At 35.6% G+C, this 22,648-nt stretch overlaps 3 protein-coding genes across 5 annotated transcripts in view; 2 read left to right on the forward strand and 1 right to left on the reverse strand.

Moving 5' to 3' along the window:
• The window catches only part of LOC106069834 (uncharacterized), a 114,831-nt gene extending 110,128 nt beyond the window's left edge, over positions 1-4,703 (forward strand). The window contains exons 12-13 of the mRNA XM_056016819.1: positions 494-724; positions 1,380-4,703. Coding sequence (XP_055872794.1) covers positions 494-724; positions 1,380-1,396 — 248 coding nt within the window. The 3' untranslated portion in view covers positions 1,397-4,703. The remainder of the gene's footprint in view (positions 1-493; positions 725-1,379) is intronic.
• Positions 4,704-6,940: 2,237 nt separating this feature from the next.
• On the reverse strand, positions 6,941-13,559 carry LOC106069825 (uncharacterized). 3 transcript variants are annotated; one of them, XM_056017313.1, is made up of 5 exons: positions 13,492-13,557; positions 11,067-11,188; positions 10,299-10,587; positions 8,917-9,061; positions 6,941-7,238 (listed from the first exon to the last, which is right to left on the reverse strand). In XM_056017313.1, exons 3-5 carry the CDS (start codon positions 10,397-10,399, stop codon positions 7,134-7,136), a joined length of 351 nt encoding a protein of 116 aa, XP_055873288.1. In that variant the 5' UTR covers positions 10,400-10,587; positions 11,067-11,188; positions 13,492-13,557; the 3' UTR covers positions 6,941-7,133. The 3 variants fall into 3 exon arrangements, with proteins under 3 accessions (XP_055873288.1, XP_055873289.1, XP_013085017.2); XM_056017314.1 differs by lacking the exon at positions 11,067-11,188 and having other exon boundaries at positions 13,492-13,559; XM_013229563.2 differs by lacking the exon at positions 10,299-10,587.
• Positions 13,560-15,404: 1,845 nt separating this feature from the next.
• LOC129923978 (uncharacterized) lies at positions 15,405-19,989 on the forward strand. Its single transcript, XM_056017433.1, has 4 exons — positions 15,405-15,528; positions 16,673-16,793; positions 17,850-17,987; positions 19,648-19,989. Exons 1-4 carry the CDS (start codon positions 15,510-15,512, stop codon positions 19,889-19,891), a joined length of 522 nt encoding a protein of 173 aa, XP_055873408.1. The 5' UTR covers positions 15,405-15,509; the 3' UTR covers positions 19,892-19,989.
• Positions 19,990-22,648: the final 2,659 nt, after the last annotated feature.

Below are 22,648 nucleotides of genomic sequence, written 5' to 3' on the forward strand. Positions count from 1 at the left end.
TTCCCCCACCACCCATTTGTAATTTTAATGACCAGTTCATCACGGATTTCAGAGTTTGGAGTGTTCTAATTACTATTGTCGATAGAGTCCATGCCTTCAATAAGCATTTCATATTTTGTGTATTTATTGTGGTCTGTGCAGTATAGATTATAGGGGTCAGTACTGTATAGCTTATTGTGGTCAGTTTATAATGATCAATGCTGTACAAATTGTAGGAGTCTATGTTGTATAGTTTGTAGTTTTCAGTGCTGTAGGGGTCAGTATTGTATTGATTATAGTGGTCAGTACTGTATAGTTTATAATGGCCAGGTATGTATTTATTATAATGGTCAGTTCTGTATAGTTCAAACTTGCCAGTGCAGTCAGTATAGCTTTTAAGGGCCATTGCAAAATAGTCTATAGTCTTCAGTACTTTTTCGTTTATATTGATCAGTGATGTGTAGTTTATAGTGGTCCGTGTTAACATAAATTTATTTAATGTTTCTGCTTACAGTTGATACAGTCGCCGCTTCCCTGAACGAGAAACCGTACAACGTCAGGCCTAACGATGTCATTTCACAAACATCGGCACTCAAGAACGCCAGGCCAGTAGAAGCTCTTAAGGAAACACCCAAAGAAAAAGTCAAGGAAGAGGCTCTCAAGAAAGTTGAGGAGAAAATCGTGAAGGAAGTCAAAGAGGAAATCAAAGAGGCAAAAGCTGAAAAACAAGCAGAGGCTAAAGCAGGTAACTTCACGGATCAATTGCTTTTAGTTTTATAAACACAAAATTATCCTAAGATTTGTTGAAATATTTAACATTTAAAGTTGTTTATTTACAAAAAGCTTGAGATTGCTACTTCCAATAGTTGTTTATAAGTTGTGTTTTGTGACTAGCAGGACACATGTTACTTTAGTAAATAGTTTAATGTAGCCCGTGCTGTATCCCTAATAGGGGTCAGTGCTTTATAGTTTATTGTGGTTAGGGATTTATAGTGGTTAGTTCTGTATAAATTATAGTGGTCAGTTTTGTATAGTTCATAGTAGGCAGTGCTGCATACTATGTAGTGGTCAGTATTGTATTGATTAGATAGATAGATAGATAGATAGATAGATAGATAGATAGATAGATAGATAGATAGATAGATAGATAGATAAATAGATAGATAGATAGATAGATAGATAGATAGATAGATAGATAGATAGATAGATAGATAGATAGATAGATAGATAGATAGATAGATAGATAGATGGATGGATGGATGATGGATGGATGGATAGATAGATAGATAGATAGATAGATAGATAGATAGATAGATAGATAGATAGATAGATAGATAGATAGATAGATAGATGGATAGATAAATAAACAAAATTATGTATTTCTTCTATTTCTTTTACAGAACAACAGAAACAATAAGCAATGAAAGGTTTGTATGACTGATGGACGTATATCTGAGTTGTACAGATGAATTTCCGACTGCTGGATGAATGACAGCAACATGTGAGAAACAACAGAGCCATCCTCACTTTCAGGAGCGTGTACTCTTGATGAAATCTAAAAAGACCTTATCTTGAAAGGGAAATAATTGAGAAAATAACGTTTTTAATGCCACTACTCATGTGTTTGGAAAGGAAATGAAATCATTGGAAACAACTGAATGGACCCTTCAAGAAACACAAATAAATGTGAACTAAAACAAAATAACAATGGAAGAAAAAATCAAACCTCTAGAAGCAACTAATTTCGAAAATGAAAAAAAAAAAAAGGATTTCTAAACTCAAGTCATCAAATATAATGCGAAATCTGCAACATGTCTTACTTTGTCCTTATTGCTGTGGCATATTACCGTGTTTGCATACTGTGTACAATATTTTGTTTCTCTTTCTTTCAACTATAGTTTCTGATTTTTATTTGATTTTAATAATTCAGAATCTTTTCACAATTTTTTAAATTTTTCTTTGAATTTATTTTTCAAAAATAAATCTTGTGAAAAATCGATTTTACTTATTTTTTTTAATTGCAGATTTTTAAAAAAAAAAATATTTTAGTTGGCTAAAAAAATGTTTGGAAAAAAAATGCTAATTGTCTGTGGCTGGTATGTTGCACACGTTTGAGTTGCAGTTGCACATTCATGGTGTTGTTGTTAGGCTTTTGTGCTAAGATGTTTCATTCTAATTTTGTATAACTATTTTCCAACTACCGGTAATCTATAAATATATACATAAACCTATAAACTGATACAATATTTACACTTTATACATTGTGACAATAGTGTTCAAATCAATCTTATGTTTATACCTTGTCCTCAAACTGACTCTAAATGTTTGGCTTCTTTTGTTCAGGTATACAATAAAAATACTTTCTAAAAAAAAAAGATGTTTGTAACATCATTGTATTACTTTTTTAGCCAAGTGTTTATTTCAAATTTATTTTTTTTTTAAAAAAAAAAAAATGGGCTTACATTTTTAATTAGATAAATACCTGCTTGACGAAGGAAGGGTTACTTTACTAGTATCAGAAATTATATTAACAGCAAACAGAATATCTTTAATCGAGATTTCGTATTGCAAGCGTTCTTTGCAAAGGCTTAAAGTCATTGCATCAAGTGGCTAAATACATATGTACAGTGGCCTAGCCAGGGTGGGGAGGAAATAAGAAAATCCCACCCCCCGTGCTCCCACTTGAGGGGAGCCCCCAAATGAGTGTTTTTTTGCATTAAATATTACGCAAAATGCAGGAGCCCCCATAGAGGTCAAGCCCCCCAGGTGCCCCAAATGATGGCAAACTCCTAGCTACGCCCCTGTATCTGTATCAAAATTTGTTTTGTGACTGATATACATGTATATAGCATACAAATAATTGTTGGACTCAGAAAATACATTTATATGTATATATTTGTGAACCTTAAAAATGGAATTCTCTCCCCTTTATTGTTTTCCGTCTTCTTTTGTTTGAGAAATGGTAATCTATAATTTGAATACAATTTCCAAATAAAATCTTCAAAATAATTGTTAATACAATTATGAAAGCAAAAATTATACAAACTTTTTTTTTCAAAGTAACTTTATAAAATAGGCCTGTTTAATAAATTTTTTTTTATATCAAATTCTTATAGGGGACGAAATTCTATTTTTAAAATCTCTGCTTCTTTCCCTTGTCTTGCGAGTATTGTGATCCTGTGTATCCCAAGCGGTCTTTTCTTTCCAGAAAAGGCCTCAAATAAAACTTGTGTCTATGCGTTTGTATTGGTATGGTCTTTGATCTTCATTTCTTTTTATAGCGTTTTGTTTTAATCGTGTCTAAAGAACACAGAAAAAAAAATTGGTCTGAGGAATAGAAATTTTCCTACTTTTATACTTATCAACATTCTAAGATATCTGTAACTAATGTATAAGTAATGTTTGAGATCTGCATGTCTACATAATGCGTTTGTGTGGCCGTGCTTATATGCGGACTTGTTGTTAGAGGAGATAAAGTTTAGACATAACAATGTTTCATGGAGACATTTCTTTTTAGTGTCTTCTGCGGTAAAGTCCAGTTTGGGGTTATCTTTTTTTTTCCACTTCCGGTTCGTGTATTTATTTTTTTACCTTTAACTTTACGCGACATCTTTGTTTCTTTTTATCTCGTTTGTCAGTATCTGTTCCAATCTCTGCGTGACTTTTTATCTGTCAGTCACAGCGTCTTTGTCTCTCTTTCATTCTATCTATCTATCTATCTATCTATCTATCTATCTATCTATCTATCTATCTATCTATCTATCTATCTATCTATCTATCTATCTATCTATCTATCTATCTATCTATCTATCTATTTCACACATACACACATACAAGATTGCACAGACACATTCTTTATCTCACTATCCATCTATCTATAAATCTTTCTTTTTTTTCAATCTCTCTATCTATATGTCTATCTCTCTCTCTCTCTCTCTCTATATATATATATATATATATATATATATATATATATATATATATATATATATATATATCTGTCTGTCTGTCTATCTATCTATCAATCGTAATAGACGGAGCTATCTATCTTTTGATCTATTTATCTGTCTCTACACTTGCTCTAATTTATTTCCCCCCTTGATCTCCGTGATCTCTGTCCTATGCTCTTAAAAAACAAAATGTCTAACTTCGTAACAGTTTAAAGAGGAGAAATCAATGGAAAGATTGGCATAAAAAAACATGCGCATTTGTTTCAAATCTGCAATGCTAACACATACATAAGGTCTACATATTTCATATTGACAAGTAAAAAGGGAACAGCCGAAAGACAGTCTTAGTTTGAATAGCAAAAAAAAAAATTAAAACTAAAAATATTTTGTGAAAAAATATAAGTGTTGATGAGATTTTTAAAATTACATCTCTAAAAAGGGGGGGGGAGGTTGAAAATTTGCAAAAATATGGTGCAGAAATATTCAGTTAAATGTTTATATTTTCATTTTCATTCATATTTTAATCTGACGTTTCCAGAATATAAAGAATTGTTAAGTGATTTTGGGTTTTGAACAAATTGAAAAAGAAGTGAACTAGTTTAAGAAATGTTTGAAAAAAAAAATTGTACTTGTTTGAAAATGAACTTGACATTAAAATCTTCTGACTCTTTGTTTTAGCGATGATCAGAAATAAACCCAGAATTATTTGAGAAAAAAAAACCAAGCTTCTGAAAATATATTTGTTGTAATAAAATAAAAAGTTGGTTCTGTAAACTATAGACTTCTTGTTTTTCTTTTTTCACTTTTGTTGTGTTATTTTTTTGGTAGCCTCCCTTACTTCTAATGTTTATTTGTATTCTATATTGGTCTGTAGTTCATGTTGATCGCATTGGGAAAGAACTGATTTTTTTAAAGGGAAAATATTAGAACTAAACGAATTTTTACAAATCCTCCAATCAGTTGACTAATTCTTCATGGGTTCAAAAAGTACACTTGTTGGATATTGGATACGTATTTCGAAAATGGCTCTAAAACATTTCCTAGAAATTGGACAGTCCACGTAAATCTTTGAGGGTATTTGATGTTTAATATTTTGGGGTTTTGGCACTTCGGCACAATATAGGCAATGTCGTGCCCCTAATCCCTCAACGGTTATTCCCCCTTCATATATCAAGAACTAAATTTTTTACAGTTAATTCATTAATAACAATGTCCATACACAGTTCAGATATTAAAAATATTAAAACATTTATTAATTTAATACAAAATAAGTACCTTAATGGACAAACAGTGAAAACTTTTGTTTTACTGCTAAAATTTGTTCAAAATATAATCATCTTAAAATTAGATTTGGCTTCTATCTTGAACAGACTCAGCTGGATGTCAAGTACTTGACTGAAATATTTTTAAAAATTTTATTCAGAAAAAGAGTTGAACAAGAAAAAGATTTTTTTTTTAAGTATTTATAAAAGCGTATAGTTTAGCGTAGTTATATCAATTAGTTTGGATCAGTCATGTAATTAAATTTGTAATAGATCTAGACTAACAAATAATAAATCTGTGCGATTAGAAATATTTTTTGCCAATTGTTTTTTGTTTAGCACAATTTCATGCTTTTAAAACGCTATGATCCTGTCACTTGTCCGGACCAGTTGGGAAAGGCGTGGAGGAGAAGAAAGCGGGTATCTGAGTAAATGTTACCGTGATAGCTTTTTAAATGCATCTATTCAAAAATGTTAAACGACCTGTATTCGAACTTTGGCTTAAGCCTCCTCAAGCCAACACTTACCACTGTGCTAGCGAAGTGCTTATGAAAATAGAAGATCTTGTAGTTATCTATTGTTAGCTTCAAACTTAAAAGCAACTACATTTTTCTGGTCGAGCGGCCAAGTGCGCTTGGCTTGGCTACCTAGAAGGGGGCTCGAGGTTCGACACCCAACTCAGGCAGAGTTGTGTTTACTGAGCGCCTAAAGGCAGCACGGAAAACCGACTCCTAGATACCCCTTACCCCTACGCCCCCCCCCCCCCCCCCACGGGTCCACAAATGAGATTGGACCAAAAGCGCTCTGAGCATGCTATAAGCATGAAAAGTAGCGCTATATAAAAGCTATAATTATAATACAAAATATAAATAAGAATAATTCGAGTAATACCACCATATCAGTCAAGTACTATTTCTTTAACCTTGTTCGATGCCAAACAAAATAATTAACTACCAATAGTTAAATAACAAATTGGTTAATTGTTTTATTGATTTTTGTTTCGTCAGGTAAAAAAAATTTGTAAAATGTCAGCTTGATTCAACATTTGGCGTGGGACAAACTTCACACAGACAGACAGAATTGATCTAAGCTTTGTAACAAAGAAATAGTCGAACATGAACAGTTGGCGCACCGTCTTATGTAGAAATCATTCTCTGGACGAAAACTAAACTCAATGCACATATAGTTTTTTGTTGTTTCTTTGTCACAAAGTGGAAATGATTTTGTCCGATATTTGTAAATGTCATTATCCTCTGGAGGAATCTGAGCAGATGACAGAGTTGCAGTAATTGCTGAGCGCCTGAAGACAGCACAAAAACTTTCTCAGATAGCCCTCTCGATCTCTCTTTTCTTTTCTTTTTTTCCTCTCTTTAATTTTCTCTCCCTCTCTCTTCTTTTCTCTTTAATTCTCTCTCCCTCTATTTTCTTTTCTCTTTATCTCGCTCTCCCTCTCTTTTCTTTTCTTTCTATTTCTCCCTCTCTCTTCTTTTCTTTCTATTTCTCCCTCTCTCTTCTTTTCTTTCTATTTCTCCCTCTCTCTTCTTTTCTCTCTATTTCTCCGTCTTTTTTCTTTTCTCTCTTCTTTCTTATCTCACCTTTATGTTATACAAACCAAACAATTATAGATGTCCTTTAACATTACAATAAGAATATAATATAACGCACGAATTTTTTATATTTCTTTTAAGGAACGTCTTTAATTTATAAGGTAATGACCATTATTATAAAGCAAGTAACAAAACAATAAAATCAATAAATTTGGACATCAATTTATTTCATTATTTTCAAGGTACAGATATTACTAATGGATGCCCGCCCTTAAGAAGGGACGTAAGCGATGAAATGAAATTCGATGAAGAATTATCGATCTTTGAAAGTAGTGTTTAGTGAGATGAGATGAGATGCGGTCTAGCCCAAACCGAAGACCGTCAGTTACTTGGTATCAAGTTTTCTGTTTGATGCCTTGGTTCTGGTTCTGTTGGTAGGCCCTGTACAAGTTGCTCCAGTTTTGTGCTATGATGTATTGCTGGTAGGGCGTCAACATGGGCTGGGTGGGAGGACAAGAAAGAGTGAGATTAGACAGAGGCGGAGAAGAAGTGGAACATATTTAGAAATGACCCCTCTCTTACCCGTGCTACTTCCCTGCCCTGCAAGACAGCTACACAGAGACTTGTGTTATTTAACAAAATGAATCATGGATCACAGATTTAAAAAATAGTAAAATATATAATCAGAAAACTAAAGCGAAAACAAGGAAAATTTTTAAAAAATACTTTTTAAAAAAATCTTATCTAAGGGTAAAAACTTCACATTTAAAACTAAATACGATAATATTTATTTCCATTTTTCGATATGAAACAAAATTATTTAATTACTACTAGTTAACTAACTGATAGGTTAATATTTATTTTATTGATTCATGTTCTGTTAGGAACAATGAATAATTGTGCAAAGTTTCATCTTGATGCAAGAATCGGAAGTGGGAGAAATGACGTGCTCAAAATTTGTACCAGACAGACAGAGAGACAGACAGAGAGATCATACATAAGCTTTGTAGTAACTAGCAATTCTCTCCTAATGTTCCATCACTTCTCCTCGCCTTTCTTATTTCCTTACCCCCCCCCCCTCCCGACCTTCTTTACTTCTCTCAAAGACATGTTACAAATTATTTTTAGCTCCAGTGATGTCACCATGACTTAAAGCAGTCTTCTGTTACTTGACGTCACAGGTGTGTATGTTTGTCACAATGAGCAGCAAACGATAGTACCTGACCATGGGAACGTGAACTGTCCGTATTATTGGGTCAAATTGCGTTTGTGAGGAATAAAAAAAGTCGAATCCTTTTAGAAGACCTCGATTTGAATAAAGTAGATGTATAGGTCAGGATAGAAGCTGGGAGAATTAGCAATCAGTGACGTACGAGATCCAGAAAAATCTTTGTACCCAAATATATAAGAAACAGAGATTTCTATTGGGGTCATTTATCTCTGTCATTGGTCGTTGGTCTGCAATTATTGGTCATTATTCCTAGATGTCTTTACTCTTTGATGGATTATTATTGATTGCCTATATCTTCATAGTGTATTCTGTCTTCAACTATATAACATTGTATGAGTGTTTGCCAAAACTTTTCCCTGTGTATTTATCGGAACACTTTGCTTAATGTTCTTACAGCTTCACGCCATGAGGAGCGATCGAGAGCTAGTGCTTCCCAGCCGTGAATGTAATTACCACATTCATTGAAGGAGCTCTTAAGGTTGTCTTTATAGTGCTTGTATTGACCCCCCCTCCGGGAACGCTTTCCTGTTCACAGCTCCCATTACAGAAGTCGTTTGGGAAGGCGATTGTCTGGCATGCGGACTACATGTCCCGCCCATCGAAGTTGGGACCTTTTTAGAATGGCATTGATACTGTTCATATTGGACAGCTGTCGGATTGCTGTATCTGGTATGTGGTCAGACCAGTGCACCTAATGAATACCGCGTATGTCATATGATTGTGTTGACAATACTACTATGTACGATAAAGAGAGGTGACACCTGGGAAACCCGCTTTCTCAGTTGTCTACATAAACGAGAAAATGTAGGGAATAATAGAATCAGAGTTAAAACAAGAAATGTTTTGTTTCCATGAGAATGTTCCCTAAAACTACTTTGTCACGTGATGAGTTCCCAGCCCTGGAGAAACCCGAAGACCCACCAATCATTCGTTACCTCAACACTTACCATAGACTGTTGGCTGTATGTTACTGGGGCTGTGGATTCGATCCTGTTATCTCTGGGCGGAGCGACAAACGACCGCTGTGACGTAGGGTAGAGATCCATGGGAAAGGGATATAAGTCTGATGGTGGATTACGGCGTTCATTTCCTCTAAAAAATACAAAAATGTTTAGAAAATATAAAGTGTTATGTTTTAAAGGAAGTTTTCTTATTTTATGCTATTGGTTCTCGGACGTATTTTACCAGCGGAGCCCCATATCTCAACAGTTTACTCAACTCTGCCTTTATGTCATTTAGAGCCCGATTTCTTCGCTAAACTGTCTATAGACATTGATCTATTAGATACTATGAGAAATTTTTTTCCTTATGTAGGACCTTTTTTTTAAATAGAAATATGATATAATATTAATCATTCACTCATGAACAGACCAAATAATATTCACGAAACTTTTGTATTTTTTTTTAGAAGAAATTGAGTTTAATAGTCATATACCATGCCAGTAATTTAAAAAATCTCAAGATATAAGGATCCTCTATCCAGCAGGTGAGTTGTGTCATCGTAAGTAAATGGTGGTTTTATGCGTCAGGCACCACAACCAATCGCCTTTAACTGATATTAATCACAATGGTAGGGAGGGCTAGGTGAACCCAGTGAAGTTGTTTTCAAAATAACAGCTAAAACAATCCCATTTACATTCTCAACTGTTACGAGAGCTCACAACTTTTAAAATGTTTGATTTGTAAAATACATTACAGATTTCAGATGTTCCTTAAGGTTCTGAAGATAATTACATCCTAGCCACAACCTCCGGCAGGACGACAGGGGATGTCAGCACGCAGGGTTCGAACCAGAGACCGTCGAGATCATCGTCCAGAGCAATATACCACAGGACAAGGCAACCATCCGCGACCAGGCCTACATCACCACCTCACCCACCCCACACACACCTACTTTAACAATATAAACATCAACCGAGAAGATTTAGAGAGTGAGAGAGTTGTTAATTTTGTAATACACTGGCACTTAAAAAAAAGGTAAAGTTCCCCTTCAGACCTTGTGGTCTATAGGGCAGATGATGTAAAAGTCATCGTTTCTTTGGCCTACGGTCAACGTGGGTGACATGTGGCCATCACAACGACCAACCGCCTTTACTTTTCCCCAACTAATGTCAGGTACCCATTAGACTCAGAGGCGCCCCAAAAGATCCCGAAAGTAAAAATCAGAGTCTTCATCAGGATTCGAGCTCGGGTCTCCCGGCTCAGAAGCCAAGCGCTTTGCCGTTCAGCCACCGCGCCTCCCACTGACACTATAATGTTAGTCAAGACATTAGTACAACAACAAAGACTTGTAGCTTTAAATGTGGCTTTAAAATGTACCGTGCCTTACTTTTTAATATTAATAGCACAGAAACAGGAAGCAGCTATGATCACAATCACTAGGAACATGATCAGGATGATCAGTAGCAAGATAGTGCACCAGTTCCACATAGTTGGCAGCTGTGTCCGCAGACTTTTCACACTAAGGACAACACGAGGTTTCAAGTTGACAGCATGAGCCACGCCTACACAAAATAGTTCGTACTCTCAATTGAAAAAAAAAGGGTTTATTGTAGTATTTTTTTCCTTTTGGACAGGCTTGTATTGACCAGTGGTCACATTTGATATAGCGACTGTCACTGAAAAGAATATACATAAAGGCATTTGTTTATGAATTAATTTTAAAAATTGAGGATATCTGTTGACCATCGTCCAATTTTACTAAAATTTTCGTAGCTTTTATAGAATGTTAAGAATCTCTAAACTTTCAAGCTTTCTCCATTTTCTCGCTACGCCGCCACATTCACAGTATGGAAATTGAGCATACGATAACCATTTGTTTAAAAAAATGATGTCATATCCGCCATTTTATGCCGTTGCTATGGACGCTAATAATCTACTATAATCATAACGATTTGAAAGCTTTATTTTTTTTTCAATTTTAATTATGAAAAGTAAGTTTCTCTAGACGTATTAGCTGTGAGGTTTGACCTACTTACTCTAAACCCTATGTCCTAGAATTTATTTTTTTAATAAACGCGCGGTACGCCTTTCAACAATGGTGGCGTGACTTCGGACAATGGTCAGCAGATGACCGTCTAGGTGGACTTAACATTACCTCATGTAGAATGCGAAGCCGCAAGTCCCACCAACGACCATTAGAAGCAGAAGAACAACGAGAATGATGACGACAATGATAGTACACCATGTCCACTCGGGCTCACTGCCCATGACTTACCACTGAGAAAACAAACAAACAGAAAAAAAACACATAAATCACACAACGCTGCTGTGTACGCGCCACCGAGAAAAATAGTTGTGGTTTTTTTTTATTTAATCTAGGTTTTTTCTAGCCTCCATCTATACTTTAAATTTCAAACTAGAATGTATTTCAGATGTTGGCAAAGTCCCAAAGAGTTCTCTAAAACAGTAACACTGGCTTTCTTAACATGATAATCCAATTTTGTAATTTGTGTTCTTATTTTAATGATTTATAGTTTTCTTCTTTTAATTATTTTTAATCAAATGGTTGTAACACAACTTTAAGTAGCCTTTTCTAAAATGGCGGATATGAGCTTTTTAAGAAGCCAATGAAGCACCTTACAAAGTTATGGCGTATTCTGTTACATTTAGATTCTGTGAAATGGGGCTGAACAGCGAGATTTTATACTTGGAGAATGCGATGAAATTCCGATGTCACCTTCTACTATTAAAGCGCTTATGTTTACGGACTGTTGCTTATAATAACTGCATAACTATATATTCTTGGACAGTATAGCAAGCATTGAAATCATATAATTCTTTCATACACAGAAAATTAGAATAAAAAAGGGACACATTTACTGCTGTCGAGATTCTATTCTGATTTGCGGAAATTCATGTAACTTTCAGGGATGGGTCAAATAGAAAAAAAACTAATTCCCCCATCCCTCCACCCACCGTGAATTTCGTAAGATAAATGTTAGATACGCCTTTGGAAAACTACAGATTTTCTATTTAGGATTTCCTCGACATCTTTGAAAGGCAAAAATTGCACTTTTGGTTACTACAGCATCTGATGGTGTAAAGGTCAACAGTACTGTGGCTTATAGTCAGTCTGTCAACTAGAGTCTTTTTATTTTCCCCAAAACGTCAAGTACCTCCTAAAGTGTGGTGAGGATTTCAAAACTCGAGTTCTAAAAGCCTCACTTTCATCACGAGTTCAGCTCGAGAGCCTCGTTTTGGAAACCGAAAGCTTTATCGTCCGGTCATCAAACCAATGGAAATGTGGAGCAGGGGTAAGCAAGGCAACTAACCTGTTTCTTACAAAGCTTATTTCAGCTCACTCTGACCGTCGTCTGTCTGTCTGATAGAAGTATGAACAAGTTATTTCTCCCACACCCATTCTCGGATCAAATTGAAATTTTGCACAATTATTCATTAGTGTTGTAGACAAAACATGAATCAATTCTAAAAATTAACCCACTAGTCAATTAATTACTGGGTATTAATTATATTATTTGATACCCAACAAGCGAAATTAATCCTTCAGTATTCGCAAATATGGTTAAATAGGTCAGGTTTTGTCCCCTTACATAAGTGTACACATTATTTCTCCCGTACTCATTCTCGACTCAAGTTGAAACTTTCAACAATTATATATTGTACTTAATGAACAGGAGTCAATTTTAAAATTAATCAATTAGTCCATTAATTATTGGTAATTAATTGTTTTGTTTGATATAGTAAAAGGAAAAAAATCTTCTACATTCTTGAGTTATATAGCTGTATATCTATCAATACTATTTAATACTGCGAGATTTATTTCCGCTTTTCTATAATACACAAAATTAATCAAGTGACACTTAACCAATTGCAGTAGGGAAGAAGAAGCTCTTGTGCTGATTGGTCCTAACAAATGGACTTTGGAATATGCCTTTACCAAAGGCATTTTTTTTTTTTGGTGAGCTAAAAGGTGGTTGACGTAACAGAGGTACCCTACGGAAACGCTTTAAACACCAGCTTAGGCGCCAACTTGCCTTAGCTGACATAAAAGAGAGCACCTGGTTGCATGCGGCCTCAGAACGAGACAGCTGGAGGTCACTCACAAAGGCCGCGGGATAAACATTTGAAACCAAAAGAAAATCTGCTGCCTAGGGCAGACGCAGACGGCGAAAAAAAATATGAATCGACCACCGGCGGACAATGATTATGCTTGCACTGGATTTGGCAAAATATGTAGGTTACAGCTGGGGCTGGGTAGCCACGGGAAATACTGCATTCCTCACTAATCTTTGGACTCGAAGACAAGCCTTATTATGTGTCAATACATAGATCATAGACTATGCCAATATATACAGTAGATCTACAACTAATTACAATCATTTGAATCAGTGGATGATAGAATCAAGTCTCAATTAGAACCTGCAGTAACTCGGTCTCCGCAAGTAAATCTGGATTATATAATATATGCACAGAAGGATAGCCAGAGAAATATAATGAAATCAATAACATGACATTGATAAGGCATAAATATACTAATTCTAAAACAGATGTGAACTTACATCTAAATTTAAAAGAAAAAGAAAGATGTTTACATTTTATACTAACATCAGTAGACAGAATGTCGCACAATCTTTGAATACAAAAGTTCACATTTCCCAATGATCTAAAAATAGAACTAAATCGACCAGAAGTGCGCATTACATTAGGCTCAAAATGTGTTTAGCATCGTCAAATCGGGAAAAAAAATGTCCCAGCAGAGCAATGAGGCGTGAAGTTGTGAAAGAGTTACTACAGGTGCCCCAAAAGCCCACCTATGAAGTCACAGGAAAGAAGAAAATGTTTATGTCACCATTTAAATTTTTTAAAATGTTAATTAATATAGAAATGAATAGATCGAGGCAGCTGGGGCTGAGTAGCCATGGGAAATACTGTATTTCTCATAAATCTTGGGACTCGAAGACTAGCATTTTTATTATTAGATCGAGGCATAAGTGTCATGAAGGAATTATTATGACCATTGACACGTTGTTAGTTTTGTTATGGTCTTTGGACTCTTTGGTCATGGACGACCACAGCCGAGTGTCTTTGGTAAAGGGAGAAAAGAAAAGGTCATTCTGTTTGTATCACTACTATGCTATAGGGACTACCTTATACCTGAAACACCCTACGAGTGGCATAAAGGAGTTTTCAAATCTTTTGTTCTAGCCTTAATTGATAGGTAGGGGCGCGGTGGATGAGTGGTTAAGCGCTTGGATTTCGAACCTGGCGTGCTGGGTTCGAATCCTGGTGAAGACTAAGATTTGGAATTTCGGCGCCAACTCTAATGGGTATATGAATTTAGTTGGAGAAAGTAAAGATGGTTGGTCGTTGTGCCGGCCACAGGACACCCTGCCGTTAACCGTTGGCCAAAGAAACAGATGACCTTAACATCATCTGCCTTATAGATCACAAGGTCTGAAAGGGGAACTTTAATTACTTTCTTAATTGATAGGAGCCGACCACTTTGTCCAGATTTAATTTAACAGTGGTTTAATGGATGCAGATTGTCTTTAAGAATTAAATGTGATTGGAAAGGTGTGTCATTCTTCACACTGCTTGTACGCCTTCTAAAAAGTTATTAACTACTTTCTTCTGTCTATGGGTCCTTGTTAGTCATGGGCGTAAAGGAACCCTGCGCCACGCCACTGGACAAAATCTAAAATTCATTCGGAATATTTGTTTTTGATGATGCTTGATGATTCCATTTTCACTAGGGACTGAGGGGGATATACATCAACACAGTCATGAAACTAGACTCGATGTAGCTGTTTATTTGTTTTTCAAGAAGAAACATGTTTTAAGTGTGGTTTTTGTTTGAGTTTCTATCTTATAGCAACTTGGAAACAAAAGTCAATAAACAGCTTTCATTAGAGTCCGAGATTGTTACACTGACCATGGATCATTAATAGAAATAATTAAAGAGGTTAATCCTTTTCCAATACTGAACATCGAAAGCGTATTTTAGCAGAGACTCCAAACATATCTTTGCTTATATATTAGAGACGTTACTTCAAAAAAAGATAATTACGTCCAATGCATCTCATGTGTCAATCTAATCATGATTGTTAATCAATGACTTAAACTCTGCTAAGTCGTTGGTTTTCCTGTCTAATTCAGGCAACCCATTTCATTTTCTAATGGCACTAGGGAAGAAGGAGCACTTGTACGAATTTGTTCTAGAGTATTGGATAAGAAATGTGCCTCTATCCTTGTGTTTTCCTGAGTATTTTATTAGGTTTTGTTTTTCTATTTGTAAGTTGTGCAAAAATTCAACTCTGAAACGAATATGGCTGTTGGTGGGGTGCGCTTGGAAATGGTTTGCTGAACAGACAATGGTCTCGGCTGAACGCTGCCCTATGGCTCTCAGGATCTAGATCTAGCCGTGGCCAACATGCTTGCTGTCAGAGTTGAATTCATTTTATTAGCGCCGCAAAAAAAAAATATCTTTTGTTGTACTTTGTACAACGCTAGCACTGAAATTCAAGCGTACTGAACGGAAGTACAGGCTATTGCCTGAAGCAAATTCAGCTCCACCAGAATGCATTCTACAGAAGAAAGTAATTGTCATATTAATGTTTAGTTTTATGCACAAGACCAGTTGATATTTACTTTAAAAAAATAACCACGTGAGATCTAGATTAAATTCATTAGAAATAGTGTAGATCTAGATTTCGATTATAGATGTAGTCCCTATTTCATTTTACTATTAACTATTACTAGATCTAGAATAGATCTAGTCTAGATCTAGATTTATTTGTTTGAATTTATCATACGAAAGTGCCAATGTATACTGACTAGAGACATAAACTAGATCTATTTTAACGCTAAGGCTGCAAGTCGGTCTAGTTGAACATTTACAGAAGTATAAGCTTTTTACGTCGGGCGTAAATTGTCGTAATCATCATTTTTGGAAGTGACGTCTGTATTTATAAGATAATATAAGAATGTATAATACAAGCGCTTCCACTGGCTTTATGTCAGGATGTTGGATATTTCTAACAAATATTTGGGTAGCTTTTACAACGTAAGCGGCGTAGCCTATGCCATTGTCTCTAAGACCCAAAACCTTGAGATACACCGCTTTGTAGAAATCCCCTGATGGAATGTATAGGTTCCCAATGGTGATGCCTAGTGCCTCTCTAGCGATTTAAAATGTTCCTGTTTCTGGGGCTGTACTGTTGAAAAAGACAAACCTTTGTTATTGCCCCCATACATGATGATACATCCATCATATTTGTGATAGGGCACTCTCGTTTACACCCACAAATCTCAACTTAAAATTAGTGGCTATATTCGAAGTCAATAACCAAGAGCTTCATCCCTTGATCTCTATGCTTTAAAACCTAATTAATTGTCGTTATTCGAACAAGAATATCTGATCTGGTCCGAAATGGTGAGTAGTAGTTTTTAATTAATGTTTTCCGATAGTATTTGAAAGATTATGATCCCTGATTTTGTTAACTTTGAAATAAAGAATAGGTCTTTGGTCTTGATTTGTTCTATTAGAACGAGTTCATTTTATTGATATTGATTCCTTCTGTTTGTTTGATGCCGAACTAAAAAGTTCTGGTTTAACTTTGAGAATGCGTTACGATCCCGAAGGTCTGCCGTTTGAATCTAGATTGTTGGAATAGGGGTTTGATTAGAGAAAACTGTGAATATTTAGGAGCTGTATGTCCTGTTGTTTTGTCTTTGAACAAGATGGACAGATCATGGCTAACATCACGGCAAGTCAGCCCTGTTTCAAGAGCATTCGCCTAGATCTGTGTTTGAATTGCACGTGTGTTGACGCTGTCACAAAGAAATCCATCTGCTGTGATAGGTTTGTGGCATAGTGTGTCATCGTGTTGTGGCATGGTGTGTCATCGTGTTGTGGCTTATTGTGACATCGTGTTGTGGCATAGTGTGTCATCGCGTTGTGGCTTAGTGTGTCATCATGTTGTGGCTTAGTGAGTCATTGTGTTGTGGCATAGTGTGGCATCGTGTTATGACATATTGTGTCATCGTGTTGTGGCATAGTGTGTCATCGTGTTGTGGCATAGTGTGTCATCGCGTTGTGGCATAGTGTGTCATTGTGTTGTGGCATAGTGTGTCATTTTGTTGTGGCATAGTGTGTCATTGTGTTGTGGCATAGTGTGTCATCGTGTTGTGGCATAGTGTGTCATCGTGTTGTGGCATAGTGTGTCATCGCGTTGTGGCTTAGTGAGTCATCGTGTTGTGGCATAGTGTGTCATCGCGTTGTGGCTTAGTGTGTCATCATGTTGTGGCTTAGTGAGTCATTGTGTTGTGGCATAGTGTGTCATCGTGTTGTGGCATAGTGTGTCATAGCGTTGTGGCATAGTGTGTCATCGCGTTGTGGCATAATGTGTCATCACGTTGTGGCATAGTGTGTCATCGTGTTGTGGCATAGTGTGTCATCGTGTTCTGGCATAGTGTGTCATCGTGTTGTGGCATAGTGTGTCATCGTGTTGTGGCATAGTGAGTCATCGCGTTGTGGCATAGTGTGTCATCGCGTTGTGGCATAGTGTGTCATCGTGTTGTGGCATAGTGTGTCATCGTCTTGTGGCATAGTGTGTCATCATGTTGTGGCATAGTGTGTCATCGCGTTGTGGCATAGTGTGTCATCGTGTTGTGGCATAGTGTGTCATCGTGTTGTGACATAGTGTGTCATCATGTTGTGGCATAGTGTGTCATCGTGTTGTGGCATAGTGTGTCATCGTGTTATGACATATTGTGATATCGTGTTGTGATGTTGTGTGTTACCATAGTGTGTTGAAGTGTAACAATGTGCTGTGACATAGTGTGCCAGGAGTTGTGGTCTGTTTGTTTGATATTTTTGTGTTGTTGTTTTTTACGTCAATTCTATGATCTTTCACAGCCCGGGGACATTCAGTGAAGTGGCGCCCCATCTTCCAATCCAAAAGGACGAGATAGACCTGGACTGCGTGTTAAACATTGCCTCTGTGTTTAGCTTCATGGTACTCTTTCTTTGTTTGATCGTCTGCACTGCATGCAGGTAATTTGGTCTTTTATAATGTCAATACTTTAGCAGTGGCGTAGCTAGGGTGGTAGACGAGGAGGGGAGAATTTGAAAATTACCCCTGACCCCCCACTTGAGGTGTCCCCCAAATTAGTGTTCTTTATATTAAATATTAGATATTATGCAAAATGCAGAGGCTTCCATTGAGGTCAAGCCCCTATGCTCACAAATGATGACAGATTACTAGCTACGCCCCTGTACTTTAGACTACATACCAAGTTAGTTGAGAAAAAATGTAATCTATGGTGCATGCACCTTGCAACATTAAATCAAGACAGTTCTTCAGAAGACTCCAACCTTACTAGACGTAAAAAAAATGAATTTAGGAGTTAAACTAAAATTCAGAAGATCTAAACCTCGAAGGCTTTGGGTACTGTCTTGCACAAAAGTCTGACATCCGTAGACTGAATTTAAATACAGAAAAAAAAAAGAAAAAGAAGAAAAAAAAATCTACCCAAAAAATACGACACTCCTACAATGTTTGCTACACTACTTGAAAGACTTTTTTTTAGCGTCTTTCAAATGCTCCATTGCTCAATGGTCAGCCGTGAAGATGGTAACCATTATGGTTCAGTTGGATATAAGACTTAGTACAAAGCCCTGTATAGTGATAGACAGTTTCGTGATTTTTTTTTTTTTGTGGAGGTATTTTCAAATCTTACTGTGTTTATTTGTTTCATGTCTTTGACTAAACTGTCCCATTATTCTTATACGTGCAGGCATCTGTGTCTCAGCACCACTTCTGACCTTTCATTCTATATACAGGGTGGTCGCTAGAAAAGCGGAAAATTTGTCGAGCATCTATATATTTTTTGCAAAGAATAACTTTTTCGAAGTTATTTAAACTCGTATTACACTTAGGGATGCTCAGAATGACCTCCGTGCACCTCAGAGCAATGTCTTAACCATGAATCCAAGGTCATGTAGCGTTTTCAAAGGTAACTTGTGAGATATCAGTTCCAAGCTCTTTCCAGTCTTGGTTTCAAATCATCAATCGAGTTTAAGTTACGTCGACCATTTTGAAACTCTATTAATAAGAAGCTCCATACGTAGGGATCCATGACATGGGAGTCTGGATGTATTATTCATGATCGTCTTTTTTTTTTAAATAACGTCTGTATTACATAAGATAAGAAGATATATATATAAGGGGTGTGTAGGTGTATTGGGGGGTGGGTGGTATGAGTGTGTGTACTGACCGTGAATGGCTCAACAGACTCCATGACTCCAAGATTGTAGGCGTTCTTTTTTGTAGCAGTTTTGTTCCTTTTTTCGTATTGGAGGAGTGACCTTCCAAGTAATCTACCGTTTTGATATTTTATTTGACTCTTAACTGGTTTTGACCTATCGCGATTTGAGGGCGTTTTGGGGATATTTATAATTCATTTTATATTTTAATTAATTCGTATTTCTCGATATGCTTAAGCAAATAAGAGTGTCTAATTCATTGTTTCAGTTTCAACCTTAATTCTCTCTCTCTCTATCTTTCTCTTTCTCTCTATCTCTCTCTATCTCTCTCTCCCTCTCTTTTCCTCCACCCAACACCATACATATCATGTGCACTAAGCGGTGTGATTAAATCTCGTTCCTCCAGTTAAATATTGTACCAAAACCTTCCTTTTTTCTGTTCTATTAGAAATTCAGATACCAAAAATAAAAGACCCTCGCTGCTCAAGTCGCCCTCCAGGACGCAGACGTCTGTGGTGCTGGAGGAAGAGGACGAACTCTTTTACAAACCAAACTTCACCGAGCCTCCCGTGGAACAGTTCAGCGAAGAGATACCTCAGTACCTGAACTACTCTTCACCATCGGAGGGCGCGCAATCAACGACAAACCCGAAGCAGAAGCAATCATATTCAGACGATAATTCTATATTCTAGAGAAACTGGAGAGAAATATATATGTTAGAGAGAGATTGGAGAAATAGAGGCTAGAGAAATAGAGGTTAACGAAATAGATATTAGAGAAATAGAGATTAGAGAAATAGATATTAGAGATAAAGAGATTAGAGAAAATAGAGATTAGAGAAATAGATATTAGAGATAAAGAGATTAGAGAAAATAGAGATTAGAGAAATTGAGATTAGAGAAATAGTAGTTAGAGGAAATAGAGTCTAGAGAAATAGATATTAGAGAAAAAGATATTAGAAAATATAGAGATTAGAGAAAATAGAGATTAAAGATGGTAGAAATAGAACTTATAGACAGTAAAAAGTGTATTTGAAAAAAGAGTATAGATGTTGGAGTAGTGACAGGGCCGGTCTTAGGCTACTGCAACCTATGCGGCCGCAGTGGGCCCCGTACTTTCATAGGCCCCGCGCGATGCGAATTCTAGGTGTAAATTATTAAATTAAACCATTTTAACTGATTATTAAAGGGTTCCTGAAATTCTCCTGAAATTATAAAATACATGAAAAAGTCATGAAAATGTCCTGAGATTATTAAAATCTTCTGAAAACTGATGCAAATCTTAAAACAGACAAAATTGTCATTTCGATGTGTCATTCAATGTGGAAAACGCCAATCCTACTCGCGATTAAAAAACAAGGCAATGTCAGTTTTCATTTAATAAAAATTTAATAATAAGCCGAATTTTAACCGAAACAAGAAGTTCAAATACTTAATTTACTTCAATAGCCACTAGCGTACAAATATTGATCTAAATCTATCTTGACCTCTTATAGAAAAAAAAACAAACAACAAAAGCGATATTTTGCGAGTCGATAGTAAATCTAAAAGGCAGATCTGAATGTTTATCGGCTTTTTGTTGGAAAACTACTATCTACTGTAGATTGCTCGTAAAAGTTAATTTTACAGTGATTATGTACTCACTAAAGTATGAATAAAATGCAAAGACAAATTTATTTTCTAATACAAAATCTTAAATTTCACTTATAATCCTTATCACAACCCAAATTAGGCCCCGCGCAATCCGTTTCGCATAAGGCCCCGCAACCTGTAGGACCGGCCCTGAGTAGTGAGATAATAGAGTAAGAGAAATCAGAAAATAGAAAAGCTATAGATGAATGGATACGGTTTTCTAGTGAAAATAATAGTTTGACGAGACTGAAATAGAGCTTGGAAATTAGATATAAAAGAGATGGGAGATAAGCGAAGATAGGCATTAGAGAAAATAGATATTTAATATTAACGAGCAGATCTATAAGAGATTGAATGTTAGAAAAATAGATATTTGGGATTAACTATTTGGTTTAGAAAAGATTGAAGATTAGAGAAAATAGAGATTAGTGAAAATATAGGTTAGAGATTAAAATAAAAAGATGAACGAAAACTGAAGTAATAGAAGCTGATGATTAGAGAATAAGATTTATATATTGGAGAAAACAGACATTAGAGAAACTAAAGATTAGTTATTAGAGAAAATAGAGATTCGAGATTAACGGGGGAAAAAAGTAGAATATATTTCTTTTAAAAAAATCTATAACGATGCCTTAAACATGAGTCACATTGTAGAAACTTTTCTTGAGTGACACACTTCTGACACCATTCATAATAGTTGTGAAATTTAACAGACATAAACATATAGAATGTTTAGTTTTACTGATTTCTCAAATCATTGTACACTGACTTGGGTCAACTCGCATGGTAGGAAAGGGGAACTTTACTTGTTACCTTACTGACCATCGGCTGTAATAGACATTTGAATGTTTGTTATCAATGAATTAATGTTCTTTTCTTGTTCTGTATAACAAACCGACTTTGTGCTCTGCTGTTTCCACAAAAATATCATGTAAGTGTTTGTAATTGTCAGATTGTAATATTAATGTCAAAGGTTTGTTTCTTTGATGCTTCTCTGTGAATAAAACTTTTTGATTTTCCCTTAAAATTCCAAACGTTTTGCCTGCTTAACATTTTGTTCCAAAACTATTGACACAAACAACTTTCCCGCTCTTTTTCCTGAAAGCATAGAAAGTGAAACTCAACGTCGTATAAAGTTAAAAGGGAAATAAAAGCCTTAATTTATTTTTATTTTTTATTACAGAAAGATGTTTTGATTTTCTGGAGAAAAAAAATTTTACAATTCAAACATTATCAATCAATTTTGCTACAAAAAAAGACAACACTAATTTGTTAGTCCTTTATAATATATATGAAATACACAATGGCGAATGTTCACATAATAATTGCATACAAACAATAACTCTTTCTAGTTTTTATATAAACTCGAATATCGGAGATCGAATTCACTAACTCCAGATGGTATATAGATTCATATATAGAAATTAATCGGTACTTACAACTTACAATTTTCTTCCAATAATTTATTAATCTCTACATTTGAATGCATTCATGCGCATCATACTGCAATTAAAGATCTTCTAAAAAAAAGAGAACTAGATAAAAAAAAAAGTATCAGAAATAACAACTGGAAGTAGGAAGTCTTATGCATGCTGTGCTACAACATCAGTGATGAACAAGGAGCGGGGATAATGAAATAAAATAACTCATTTTAAACGGGCCTTTATGTGAAGTTAACCAAAAAAAAACGAGGAAGAAAGTGTAAATGATATTAAACGTAAGCTACTGTGGTGCATACAGATATGTGTCAGTGCTTTAATAAAAGTTCTGTTCATAAATTGATTTCAAATTGGAGGTAATTCATTCTTGAAAGTCAAC

The sequence above is a fragment of the Biomphalaria glabrata genome, chromosome 18, assembly GCF_947242115.1.
Source record: "Biomphalaria glabrata chromosome 18, xgBioGlab47.1, whole genome shotgun sequence".
NCBI classification, from domain to species: Eukaryota; Metazoa; Mollusca; class Gastropoda; family Planorbidae; genus Biomphalaria; species Biomphalaria glabrata.